The sequence below is a fragment of the Coregonus clupeaformis genome, chromosome 35 (genome assembly GCF_020615455.1).
Source record: "Coregonus clupeaformis isolate EN_2021a chromosome 35, ASM2061545v1, whole genome shotgun sequence".
NCBI lineage: Eukaryota > Metazoa > Chordata > Actinopteri > Salmoniformes > Salmonidae > Coregonus > Coregonus clupeaformis.
This window is the reverse complement of record NC_059226.1, coordinates 33,357,767-33,371,543: the sequence shown is the minus strand read 5'-3', so window position 1 is coordinate 33,371,543 and position 13,777 is coordinate 33,357,767. Positions and strand designations below refer to the sequence as shown.

Genomic DNA, 13,777 nt, shown 5'->3' with positions numbered 1-13,777 from the left:
AGGGAGCTATATAGAGGGCTAATGAGATACATAGAGTGTTAGGGAGCTACATAGAGGGTTAGGGAGCTACATAGAGGGTTAGGGAGCTACATAAAGGGTTAGGGAGCTACATAATGGGTTAGGGAGATACATAGAGGGTTAGGGAGCTACATAAAGGGTTAGGGAGCTACATAGAGGGTTAGGGAGCTACATATAGGTATTAGGGAGCTACACAGAGGGTTAGGGAGCTACATAGAGGGTTAGGGAGCTACATAGAGGGTTAGGGAGCTACATATAGGGTTAGGGAGCTACATAGAGGTCTAGGGAGCTACATAGATATTTAGGGAGCTACATAGAGGGTTAGGGAGCTACATATAGAGCTAGGGAGCTACATAGAGGGTTAGGGAGCTACATAGAGGGCTAGGGAGCTACATATAGGGTTAGGGAGCTACATAGAGGGCTAGGGAGCTACATATAGGGTTAGGGAGCTACATAGAGGGTTAGGGAGCTACATAGAGTTTTTGGAGCTACATAGAGGGTTAGGGAGCTACATAAAGGGTTAGGGAGCTACATAGACGGTTAGGGAGCTACAAAGATGTTTTAGGGAGCTACACAGAGGGTTAGGGAGCTACATAGAGGGTTAGGGAGCTACATAGAGGGCTGGGAGCTACATAGAGGGCTAGGGAGCTACATAGAGGGTTAGGGAGCTACATAGAGGGTTAGGGAGCTACATATATGGTTAGGGAGCTACATATATGGTTAGGGAGCTACATAAAGGGTTAGGGAGCTACATAAAGGGTTAGGGAGCTACATAGAGGGTTAGGGAGCTACATAAAGGGTTAGGGAGCTACATAGAGGGTTAGGGAGCTACATAGAGGGTTAGGGAGCTACATATAGGTTTTAGGGAGCTACACAGAGGGTTATGGAGCTACATAGAGGGTTAGGGAGCTACATAAAGGGTTAGGGAGCTACATAGAGGGTTAGGGAGCTACATAGAGGGTTAGGGAGCTACATCAAGGGTTAGGGAGCTACATAGAGGGTTAGGGAGCTACATAGAGGGTTAGGGAGCTACATAGAGGTTTTAGTGAGCTACACAGAGGGTTGGGGAGCTACATAGAGGGTTAGGGAGCTACGTAGAGGGCTAGGGAGCTACATAGAGGGTTAGGGAGCTACATAGAGGGATAGGGAGCTACATAGAGGGTTAGGGAGCTACATAGAGGGTTAGGGAGCTACAGAGAGGGTTAGGGAAATACATAGAAGGTTAGGGAGATAAATAGAGGGTTAGGGAGCTACATAGAAGGTTAGGGAGCTACATATAGGGTTAGGGAGCTACATAGAGGCTTAGGGAGCTACGTAGAGGGTTAGGAAGCTACATAGAGGTTTTAGGGAGCTACACAGAGGGTTGGGGAGCTAAATAGAGGGTTAGGGAGCTACATAGAGGGTTAGGGAGCTACGTAGAGGGCTAGGGAGCTACATAGAGTGTTAGGGAGCTACATAGAGGGTTAGGGAGCTACATAGAGGGTTAGGGAGCTACATAGAGGGTTAGAGAGCTACATAGAGGGTTAGGAAGCTACATAGAGGGCTAATGAGCTACATAGAGTGTTAGGGAGCTACATAGAGGGTTAGGGAGCTACATAGAGGGTTAGGGAGCTACATAAAGGGTTAGGGAGCTACATAATGGGTTAGGGAGATACATAGAAGGTTAGGGAGCTACATAGAGCGTTAGGGAGCTACATAGATGGTTAGGGAGCTACATAAAGGTTTAGGGAGCTACATTGAGGGTTAGGGAGCTACATAGAGTGTTAGGGAGCTACATAGAAGGCTAGGGAGCTACATAGAGAGTTAGGGAGCTACATATAGAGCTAAGGAGCTACATAGAGGGTTAGGGAGCTACATAGACATTTACATTTTAGTCATTTAGCAGACGCTCTTATCCAGAGCGACTTACAGTTAGTGAAAACATTATTATTATTATTTATTTATTTTTTTATGTTTCATACTGGACCCCCGTGGGAATCGAACCCACAACCCTGCCGTTGCAAACGCCATGCTCTACCAACTGAACTACATCCCTGCCGGCCATTCCCTCCCCTACCCTGGACGACGCTGGGCCAATTGTGGGTTATAGAGCTACATAGAGGGTTAGGGAGCTACATAGAGGGTTAGGGAGCTACATAGAGGGCTAATGAGCTACATAGAGTGTTAGGGAGCTACATAAAGGGTTAGGGAGCTACATAGAGGGTAAAGGAAGCTACATAGAGGGTTAGGGAGCTACATAGAGGGTTAGGGAGCTACATAGAGGGCTAGGCCAGTGACTAGTGTGGAGATTGGAATGTGCTGAGTGTAGAAGGGGCTAGTGTAGACGTCTAGGGGGCTACAGAGGGGACCAGTATAAGGGGCTAGTGTGGAAGGCTAGTGGGCTACAGAGAGGACCAGTAGAAGGGGCTAGTGTGGAAGGCTAGTGGGTTACAGAGGGGACCAGTAGAAGGGGCTAGTGTAGAAGTCTAGTGGGCTACAGAGGGGACGAGTAGAAGGGGCTAGTGTGGAAGGCTAACGGGCTACAGAGGGGACCAGTAGAAGGGGCTAGTGTGGAAGTCTAGTGGGTTACAGAGGGGACCAGTAGAAGGGGCTAGTGTAGAAGTCTAGTGAGTTACAGGGCTACAGTGTTGTCTGTATTCGGGGGGATGAGATCCACAGTGACAGGGTAGAGAGGGTTTCAGAAGTATTGGGACATGCCCGACCAAATGAGTAGCCTGCACTGTCCTACCAAGAGGAAATGAGTGCCTCGTTAGTTAATACAGTAATTAAGCCAAGCTAAGTTCTCTGGAGTGGACTCACACGCAAAGACAAAGACATCCTCACAGCTCTCCTCAGTCCAGCACAGTAACAATAGCCTGCCTTTGATATGCCACAGTTACAAAACTGGTCATTATCCTAAATGGATAACAACTATCTTTTCTACCAGTGTCTCACATGGGAGAACTGTTTGGGGTTTAGGTGTGTGGTGAAAAAACGATATATCAATGTGAAAGAGTAAATCTAGTGATAGTCTCTGTGATAGTCTCTCTGGACAGACGGGTTGCCTCCCTCAATGTTCCAATATTCCGGTTTACACGTCTGTAGAAGTTCCGCCGTCAGTTGGGACAGAGATGTTGAATATTAAATAGAAGCGGGTCAGCGGTGACGTCACTGCTGTATCCACTTGTTGCCCTAGCTAAACATTAGCACAACTCCCGCCCACATTTTAAGCTCCGCCTACCCAAACTTGTGATTCGTTGGGAGAGTCGTCTGTCTATTTTTCCCTTTCTAAATGTCAGAGAGAATCTGACATTCTGCCCAGACCTGGTGCCATTGCTCCAACGTTGCTCCAAGGTCTGGTTTTCCGAGACTATTTCTGTGAGGGAGGATCTTGGCATGCCTGCCAGTGATTTTCCACCTGGTGAGTCAGGGAGGGCAGGTGACGTCCCTGACTGAGAAGGATAGGCCAGGCGTGGGTGTGTGTGTGCGTGCATGGTGTGAGTTTGTGTGTGTGTGTGTGTGTGTAGATCTCAGGAGAATGCGAAGAAGCAACTAGAAGCAGCCTCTATCACTGCTGCCGTGTTGCCATAGAGACGGTGACGGTGCCACTCACCGGGCCGGGACTATTTAAAAAAGATGTGTGTGGACTATTTAAATAAGGTGTGTTTGCATTCCCAGGGTATCCCTCCCCTCTAGATGAGGACTGATAAAGCTGGCAGCTAATTGGATGAGAGGATGATTGACAGGGCAGATATCTACCCTCCTTCTGTGTTCTACTGAGAGCTCTAAATCAGAGCACTGTAAACAAACAACCACTTAAAGGGCAATCCACCACTTTTCAACCTCATGTTCATTATCTCCAACACAAAACCAGTGTCAACATACACTGTATTTGAAAACGGCTCATTTCTAAGTTGACATCATCAAAAGTAAAAAGTAAAACATTTAAAAAGTGATTTTCAAACACTATGAGATTCGCGGTGACGTGGGGAGCAAGAACATCACTGTTTTTTTTACTTTAATCCTACCTTGTGATGTCACAGAGAAGCCTTGTTGTAGTGCCTGTCTTGTCATCTTTTTAACCACAGATCATAGAGCCACACTGTTTTCACATATGTAGACACTGGTTTGGTGCTGGAGAATTGCCCTTTAAGAAGCCTTCATAAACCCTTCATAAGACCTTCATAGATGATCATAGACCTTATAACACCTTTTGTAGAATGAATTTCCTTTTCATAGATGCTTCATTAAACCTTTAAAGATCTACTGCATTATGTTAACACTCTGCCTGAGTCATGTGTCTTTAACAAACTATCAATCTGTTCCTCAAGGTTCTGGCTCAATACTTTATAAGACCAACAGAGAGAAGAGAAGGAGTGGGTGGCATCATGTGGGTTTTGATGCTGCATGAGAACAGAGAGAGAGAAAGAGAGGAAGAGAGAGAGAGAGAGAGAGAGAGAATAGAGAGGAAGAGAGAGAGAGAAGAGAGAAAGAGAGGAAGAGAGAGCGAGGAAGAGAAGAAGAGAGAGAGAGAGAGAGAGAGAGAGAGAGGAAGAGAGAGAGGAAGAGAGAGAGAGAGAGAGAGAGAGAGAGAGAGAGAGAGAGAGAGAGAGAGAGAGAGAGAGAGAGAGAGAGAGAATAGAGAGAGAGAGAGAGAGAGAGAGAATAGAGAGAGAGAGTGAAAGAACGAGGGAGGATGGATAGAGCAGCTTGCACTCAGCAGCAGCCTACCCATCCTTCTTGTAGAATTCCAGCATCATGTTGTCAGTGGCAACGCTGAGTGGGCGTCTGCCCTGGTCGTGCGACAGCTTGCGTTCCGATTGGTCCATGTCTGGCGAAGGCATGGAGCTGTAGTTAGAGTTGTGGTTGGCGTGGATGGGACTGCCGTAGCAGCCTGTCAGATTAAACTCAATCTCTATAGGAGGGGAGGAGAGAGGAATCAATTAGTTCATGATCCTGATGACAGTGTGTGTTGTGGTGTGTGTGTGTGTGTGTGTGTGTGTGTGTTTGCAGTTATGTGTGTGTGTATGTGTGTGTCTGAGTGTGTGTGTGTTTAAAGGTATGTGTGTGTGTATGTGTGTGTGTGAGTGTGTGTGTGTTTAAAGGTATGTGTGTGTCACCTCCAGGGAAGAACCAGTCAGCGTGCTGTATGATGGGTTCTATGATCCCCACTATCTGAAGAGATACTGTGGTCATCATCTCGGTCATGTTCCTGGAGACACCAAACACTCAGTCAGACAGGAAACACATCACTAAGACAATTTGAGGTGCACCTGATTTAACTTGGGAGTTTGTCCTTTTGGGACTATTCGATAGGAGTATTGTACCGGGTAAAGTGAACAACATGCATCTAAAGTATTTCAAAGTACCCTCCGCAGACTGTCAAAAGATGAATAAAATGTTTACTGATAAAGCAGCGTATTTTGAGGAGAGAGAGAGAGAGAACGGAGGACAGGACACGTACCCACTCTCGTTGGAGTGCGTCCATAGCAGGTTGGGACCCAGAACTATAGCCATGTTACCAGGAGTCATCTTGTTGGAGTCCTGATACTCTCCTAGCTTGGCTAGGAACTTAATTAAGTATCTGATAGGAAGAGGAGAAATACACACACAATCAATCAGTCTGTCAATCAATCACTCAATCAATCACTCAATCAATCAGTCTGTCAATCACTCAATCAATCAGTCTATCAATCACTCAATCAATCAGTCTATCAATCACTCAATCAAGCAGTCGATCAATCAATCACTCAATTAATCAGTCTATCAATTAATCACTTAATCAATCAATCAGTCAATCAATCATTCAATCAATCAGTCTATCAATCATTCAATCAATCAGTCTATAAATCAATCACTCAATCAATCAGTCTATAAATCACTCAATCAATCAGTCTATCAATCAGTCAATCAAATGTATTTATATAGCCCTTTTTAAAGTCAACATTTATCACCATATGCTTTACAGTATCCAGACCTGGAACCATAAAGACCAAGCAACATTACAGTAACCAGACCTGGAACCATAAAGACCAAGCAGCAGCACAGTAACCAGACCTGGAACCATAAAGACCAAGCAGCAGCAGTGGCCAGGGAAAACTCCCCAGAAGGAAGACAACTTGATATGTTCAAATCAGCATGACTCAACACTAGGGCCTATTTGTTCAGCTTTCGAACTATACTGTGAAATCACACACACACACACACACGCACACGCACACGCACACGCACACACACACCCACACACACACATTCCCTGATGGTCTCTGTTGGTTAACAATATTTTAGCGAACACAGGGACTCTAACCCTGATAGGAGGTCCAAGACACAGGCTGCGTCTACACTGTCAGCTCCATTCTGATCTTTTTTCCACTAATTGGTCTTTTGACCAATCACATCAAATCTTTTCACATCATATCTTTTTCAGAGCTGATCTGCTTGGTCAAAATACCAATTAGTGATAAAAGATCAGAATTGGTCTGCCTGTGTAAACATAGCATCACAGACCCAGAACTATAACACCCAGATAAAACATAATCTACACTAGAAACCTACTGATTCATCTCATAAACAACATGTTGACTATGTAATAGGTTGAAGACCCTAGACGCTGACCATGGATCACTTTTGCAATTCCCCCACTAATGGTTAAGGTTAGGAGTGGGGGAGGGGAATCTGATCCTAGATCTAAACTTAGAGGAAACTTCAGCCTGGCAACAACCCAAACAGATAAAACAGATCCTCACTGGAGGGTTAATACCTACTGGCAGTAGGTATATGTAGATTGTAGAGAGGGAGGCAGAGATGGGTACTGACCTGAAATTGTTGAAGTTGTCAGTTGGTAGTTTTTCACATGCCGCCAGCAGAGCTTGTAGTCTCTTGTCCATATCCTGAATACTGAACGATGAAGAGAGTGCTCAGGGTGAGTTGTGCTCAAGGCAGTGTTTTCCTCAACATTATTTTGTACCAGGGAGACCAGCAGGCTACAGTGTATTGTCATTGAGAGGCTAATTGGTGTCAGCTAACCATCTGAGGGACCGGTAAACAACAACCCAGGGACCAGTGCCGGACCACGGACCGGAGGTTGAGAAACACTGTGTTAATAATGACTATTATTGTGATACCGGTTCACCGTCTGTTCTGTCAGTATGGTAATGTACCCTTCTTTATGGAGTTCTCCCCATAGAAATAGGAAAGTCATTCTAGAATAGAAGAGTCATATCCAGCTCTTTAACATAACTAAAAAAGGATCTGTTATCTGTAGTAGAGATGCTGTGGTTATGAAGGGATCTGTTATCTGTAGTGGAGATGCTGAGGTTATGAAGGGATCTGTTATCTGTAGTGGATATGCTGTGATTATGAAGGGATCTGTTATCTGTAGTAGAGATGATGTGGTTATGAAGGGATCTGTTATCTGTAGTAGAGATGCTGTAGTTATGAAGGGATATTTTATCTGTTGTAGAGATGCTGTGGTTATGAAGGGATCTGTTATCTGTAGTAGAGATGCTGTGGTTATGAAGGGATCTGTTATCTGTAGTAGAGATACTGTGGTTATGAAGGGATCTGTTATCTGTAGTGGAGATGCTGAGGTTATGAAGGGATCTGTTATCTATAGTGGAGATGCTGTGATTATGAAGGGATCTGTTATCTGTAGTGGAGATGCTGTGGTTATGAAGGGATATGTTATCTGTAGTAGAGATGCTGTGGTTATGGAGGGATCTGTTATCTGTAATAGAGATGCTGTGGTTATGAAGGGATCTGTTATCTGTGGTAGAGATGCTGTGGTTATGAAGGGAATCTCTACTCACTTTGACGCCTGAATCCAGTCCTCGTAAAGTTCACTGGTCATCAGTGGCTCTGGAAGCTCACGGAGGTATGATTTCAGAGCCCCTGCGGAAGAGAGGGATGGAGAGACAGAGGGAGAGAGAGAGAGAGGTAGAGAGAAAGAGAACGGGATGGAGAAAGAGGGGGGAGGGAGGGAGGGAGGGAGGGAGGGGTGAGAGAGAGGAAGGGGGAGAGATGGGAAGAGAGAGAGAGAGAGGGGGGGGAGGGGGGATGGAGAAAGAGAGATGGAGAGAGAAATGGAGGAAGAGAGAGAAAGAGAAAGAGAGATATAATCTCAATAGGCCTAGGGGAGGTGTGGTTTTCTCTGTTCAGAATACTGATGAGAACACACACACAACGCTGCCATCCTCCGATTACTCAAGGAAGTGGACAGCAACATTACAAAGAAGCCTTTAGGATAGAGAACATCTAGGGCAAAACACAAGCAGATAATTTGGGAAATGTTAAGGGATATGTTCTTCTAGCCCCACAGCTGAACTAAACTCCAGGGCCAAATCAAGTTTCAGGTGTCATGTTTTATTGGTCGTATATACGGGATACACATGGCATACACCGTCCAATGAAATGCTTACTTGCATGTTCCTTACTCGACAATGCAACAACAATAAGAAGTAATGAAAGATAATAATAGGAACATAAAGTAATTGGCTCAGTAGAATAAACATTTTAGCATCAGTATAATACAGGAAGGCACCATTTATAGTCCAATATTTACACGTTTTGGGGAAGGGAGGATTGGGGGGCAAGTGTTTAAATTGCGCAATATCATAATAAGAGTCTGGTAGCAGCAGTTGTGATGTGTGTAGAATGAATAGTAGTATATGTGTGTGCGTGTGTGTGTGTGTGAGTGAGTGCATTTGTGCTAAGGTGCGGAGAATCAGAGCAGTTTCTCAATCCAGTTCAAGTGTTCAACAGTCTGATGGCTTGTAGACAGAAACTGTCTCTGAGCCTGTTGGTATCAGACCTCATGCTCCGATACCATCTGCCTGATGGTGAGGGAGAGAACAGCTCGTGGCTGGGGTGTGTGGGGTCCTTGATGATGCTGCGCGCTTTCCTCAGGCACCGTTTCGAGTAGATGTCCTGGATGGGTGGGAGCACGGTCCAGTGATGTCTTGGATGGGTGGGAGCACGGTCCCAGTGATGTCCTGGATGGGTGGGAGCACGGTCCCAGTGATGTCCTGGATGGGTGGGAGCACGGTCCAGTGATGTCCTGGATGGGTGGGAGCACGGTCCCAGTGATGTTCTGGATGGGTGGGAGCACGGTCCCAGTGATGTCCTGGATGGGTGGGAGCACGGTATCTGTGTGGCACGTAGTGATGTCCTGGATGGGTGGGAGCACGGTCCAGTGAGCTGGAGGTGGGAGCACGGTCCCAGTGATGTTCTGGATGGGTGGGAGCACGGTCCCAGTGATGTCCTGGATGGGTGGGAGCACGGTCCCAGTGAAGTCCTGGATGGGTGGGAGCACGGTCCAAGTGATGTCCTGGATGGGTGGGAGCACGGTCCCAGTGATGTCCTGGATGGGTGGGAGCACGGTCCCAGTGATGTCCTGGATGGGTGGGAGCACGGTCCAGTGATGTCCTGGATGGGTGGGAGCACGGTCCCAGTGATGTTCTGGATGGGTGGGAGCACGGTCCCAGTGATGTCCTGGATGGGTGGGAGCACGGTCCCAGTGAAGTCCTGGATGGGTGGGAGCACGGTCCAAGTGATGTCCTGGATGGGTGGGAGCACGGTCCCAGTGATGTCCTGGATGGGTGGGAGCACGGTCCCAGTGATGTCCTGGATGGGTGGGAGCACGGTCCCAGTGATGTTCTGGATGGGTGGGAGCACGGCCCCAGTGATGTCCTGGGCCGTCTTCACCACCCACTGGAGGGCCTTGAGGTCGTGGACGGAGCAGTAACAGGCCATTATGGAACCGGTCAGGACGCTCTCGATGGTGCAGTGGTAGTATTTGGAGAGGACCGGGGGTGGCATGCCGAATTTCTTCAGCTGCCTTAGGAAGTAGAGACGCTGCTGCGCCCTCTTGACAAGAGTGGTGATGTTGTTGGTCCATGTCAAGTCTTCGGTGATGTGGACTCAAAGGAACTTAAAACAGCTGACTCCCTCTACTGCAGTCCTGACGATGTGGATCGCGGCATGTTCCCTCCTCTGCTTCCTGAGTCAACAGTCAACTCATTTGTTTTGCTGACGTTGAAGGAATGGTGTTGTCCTGGCACCACAATGCCAGTTCACTTACCTCCTCCCTATAGGCTGACTCGTCATTGTTGGTTATCAGGCCTACAACTGTGGTGTCGTCAGCAAAGTTGATGATGACTTGGTGTCTTGGAAAGCTACACGGTCGTGGGTGAACAGGTAGTACAGCAGAGAACTGAGGATGCTCTGAGCTTGGTGTTAAGCTTGGAGGGAACAATAGTGTTGAATGCTGAACTGTAGTCAATGAACTGCATTCTCACATAGGTGTTCTTCTTGTCCAGATGTGTTACGGCCGCGTGAATAGCGATGGAAATTGAACCTTGGATCTGTTGGAGCGGTATTCAAATTGGAGTGGGTCCAGTGTGCCTGGCAAGCTGGCCTTGACGTGAGCCATGACCAGCATCTACAAGCACTTCATGATGACCAGCGTCTGTGTGACGGGGCGATAGTAATTTGGGCATGTCACCTTGTCTTTCTTGGACACTGGGACGATGGTGGTCTCCTTGAATGGCTCCCTAACCCTACATAATGCACTAATTTGACCAGAGCCATATGGGCCAGGGGTCAAAAGTAGTACACTGTATAGGGAATATGGTGTCATTTGGGATGCAGGCCAGCTCTCTACTGGAGGAGGATGTTAGGAAACAGGCAACAAGGAAATAGGCAACAAGGTGTGAAAGACAACAGTCCACAAACATAAGAAACCTCTACTTGATTGTGTTGACCTAACATTGATTGATATATTTCTGGAGGCATGGATCTCCTGAAAGCAGAGTTCTATCTGATGGTTATATATAGACAATGGAGCTAGCTAAAGGCTTGTTGTTATGGAGACCAGAGCCTGCGCCAGAGAGAGAGAGAGGCGCGAGGCGTGTGTGTGGGTGTAAATTAATCTGTGATGGTGTGTGCGTGTGTGCGTGTGTGTGTGTGTGTGTGTGTCAGACCTGGGTTCAAATACATGTGTATTTGAGTATATATACTGAACAAAAATACAAATGCAACATGCAACAATTTCAAAGATTTTACTGAGTTACAGTTACAGTTTATATAAGGAAATCAGTTAATTGAAATACATTCATTAGGCCCTAATCTATGGATTTCACATGACTGAGAATGCAGGTGGACATTTCTGCAGTCATGCTCATTCAAAACTTGAGACATCTGTGGTATTGTGTTGTGTGACAAAACTGCACATTTTAGAGTGGCCTTTTATTGTCCCCAGCACAAGGTGCACCTGTGTAATGATCATGCTGTTTAATCAGCTTATTGATATGCCACACCTGTCAGGTGGATGGATTATTTTAGCAAAGAAGAATTGGTCACAAACAGGGATGTAAACAAATGTATGCACACATTTGAGATAAATAAGCTTTTTGTGAGTATGGAACATTTCTGGGATCTTTTATTTCAGTTAATGAAACATGGGACCAACACTTTACATGTTGCGTTTATATTCTGTTCAGTGTAGTATTTCAAATACTATTTTTTCTGTGTATTTGAATTTTGTGTATTTTAATGGCTATTTGTAAAAACGAAACAGTCGATCAAATTATATTTGAGAGTATTTTCAAATACTTCTATCAAATACTATTTTCAAATACCTGTGTTAAATGCATGGGAGTGTATTTGAGTATTTTCAAATACTGTGTGTGTGTCTATATGTGTGTGTGTGGGTGTGTAAGGTAACCTGCGATGGCGTGAGGGTCAGCTGAATACTCCTGTACGTCCATAACACCACAGTCCAGGGAGGCCTTCAGCTTCTTCAGCTTGGAGGCCGAGGGGGCCACTCTGAACAGACCCTACACACACAGGGAGTCAGCAAGACAGGAAGACAAGAAGACAGGGAGTCAGGAAGACAGAGAGTCAGAGCAGGGCCATCATAGAGATAAATACTGAAACATAAATGTAGTACATACTATATCTCTGTCTACAATAAACACTCTCTAACAGTTAACTGATATCAGAATGTAAAGCAGTGTTCAATTGGCTTAATTTGGGACTGGGAAACTTAGTGTTAAGTCGGCTTCATCTGGGTCTGGGAAACTTAGTGTTAAGTATTCTTCATCTGGGTCTGGGAAACTTAGTGTTAAGTAGTCTTCATCTGGGTCTGGGAAACTTAGTAGAGTTAAGTAGGCTTTATCTGGGTCTGGGAAACTTAGTAGTGTTAAGTAGGCTTTATCTGGGTCTGGGAAACTTAGTAGAGTTAAGTAGCCTTCATCTGAGTCTGGGAAACTTAGTAGAGTTAAGTAGTCTTCATATGGGTCTGGGAAACTTAGTGTTAAGTAGTCTTCATCTGGGTCTGGGAAACTTAGTAGTGTTAAGTAGGCTTTATCTGGGTCTGGGAAACTTAGTAGAGTTAAGTAGGCTTCATCTGAGTCTGGGAAACTTAGTAGAGTTAAGTAGTCTTCATATGGGTCTGGGAAACTTAGTGTTAAGTAGTCTTCATCTGGGTCTGGGAAACTTAGTGTTAAGTAGTCTTCATCTGGGTCTGGGAAACTTAGTGTTAGGTAGTCTTCATCTGGGTCTGGGAAACTTAGTGTTATGTAGTCTTCATCTGGGTCTGGGAAACTTAGTGTTAAGTAGTCTTCATCTGGGTCTGGGAAACTTAGTGTTAAGTAGCCTTCATCTGGGTCTGGGAAACTTAGTGTTAAGTAGCCTTCATCTGGGTCTGGGAAACTTAGTGTTAAGTAGTCTTCATCTGGGTCTGGGAAACTTAGTGTTAAGTAGTCTTCATCTGGGTCTGGGAAACTTAGTGTTAAGTAGTCTTCATCTGGGTCTTGGAAACTTAGTGTTAAGTAGGCTTAATCTTTTTCTCTACCTCCTCCTGCATGCCACACTCCAGCAGCATAGTGACACAGGCTTCGATGGGGAAGGCGATCTCTCTACTGCTGATGGACAGGTGTTCCTCCAAGGCCTTGCCATACGACGGCTTCTCCACCCACGCCTCTGTGGTGGTACAACACATTATACAACAGTTAGACACACGAGAAGCAGACAGGCATGGACACATACACATGTGCAGGCATGGACGAGCTCTCACACACACACACAGACACGCGTAAATGTGCACACACACACACACACACACACACACACACACACACACACACACACACATACACACACATTAACTCACCCTGGTGAGCTTTAATGGTGGGCAAGACACTCTGGAGGATCTCTAGAGACTTCCTGTGATATTCTGCCTGGATCTCTATGAGCTACAGAGAGACGCACAGAGACACAGGGACAGAGAGGGGACAGAGACACAGGGACAGAGAGGGGACAGAGACACAGGGACAGAGAGGGGACAGAGACACAGGGACAGAGAGGGGACAGAGACACAGGGACAGAGAGGGGACAGAGACACAGGGACAGAGAGGGGACAGAGACACAGGGACAGAGAGGGGGCAGAGACACAGGGACAGAGAGGGGACAGAGACACAGGGACAGAGAGGGAGACAGAGACACAGGGACAGAGAGGGGACAGAGACACAGGGACAGAGAGGGGACAGAGACACAGGGACAGAGAGGGAGACAGAGAGACAGGGACAGAGAGGGGACAGAGACACAGGGACAGAGAGGGAGACAGAGATACAGGGACAGAGAGGGGACAGAGACACAGGGACAGAGAGGGGACAGAGACACAGGGACAGAGAGGGGGCAGAGAGGGGACAGAGAGGGGACAGAGACACAGGGACAGAGAGGGGACAGAGACACAGGGATAGAGAGGGAGACAGAGATACAG

General features: G+C 46.4%; 1 protein-coding gene across 4 annotated transcripts in view; it reads right to left on the bottom strand.

Moving 5' to 3' along the window:
* LOC121551503 (rho GTPase-activating protein 44-like) overlaps positions 1-13,777 on the bottom strand; it is a 110,463-nt gene that overhangs the window by 23,571 nt on the left and 73,115 nt on the right. For all 4 annotated transcript variants that reach the window (XR_006657812.1, XM_045211017.1, XM_045211018.1 and 1 more), the window contains exons 9-16: positions 13,169-13,250; positions 12,851-12,978; positions 11,720-11,831; positions 7,806-7,887; positions 6,814-6,894; positions 5,462-5,581; positions 5,118-5,209; positions 4,729-4,912 (exon numbers count right to left, since the gene is read on the bottom strand). Coding sequence is in view for 3 of the 4 variants with exons in the window: in XM_045211017.1 (XP_045066952.1) it covers positions 4,729-4,912; positions 5,118-5,209; positions 5,462-5,581; positions 6,814-6,894; positions 7,806-7,887; positions 11,720-11,831; positions 12,851-12,978; positions 13,169-13,250 (881 nt within the window). In the remaining variant the exon portion in view is untranslated. The remainder of the gene's footprint in view (positions 1-4,728; positions 4,913-5,117; positions 5,210-5,461; positions 5,582-6,813; positions 6,895-7,805; positions 7,888-11,719; positions 11,832-12,850; positions 12,979-13,168; positions 13,251-13,777) is intronic.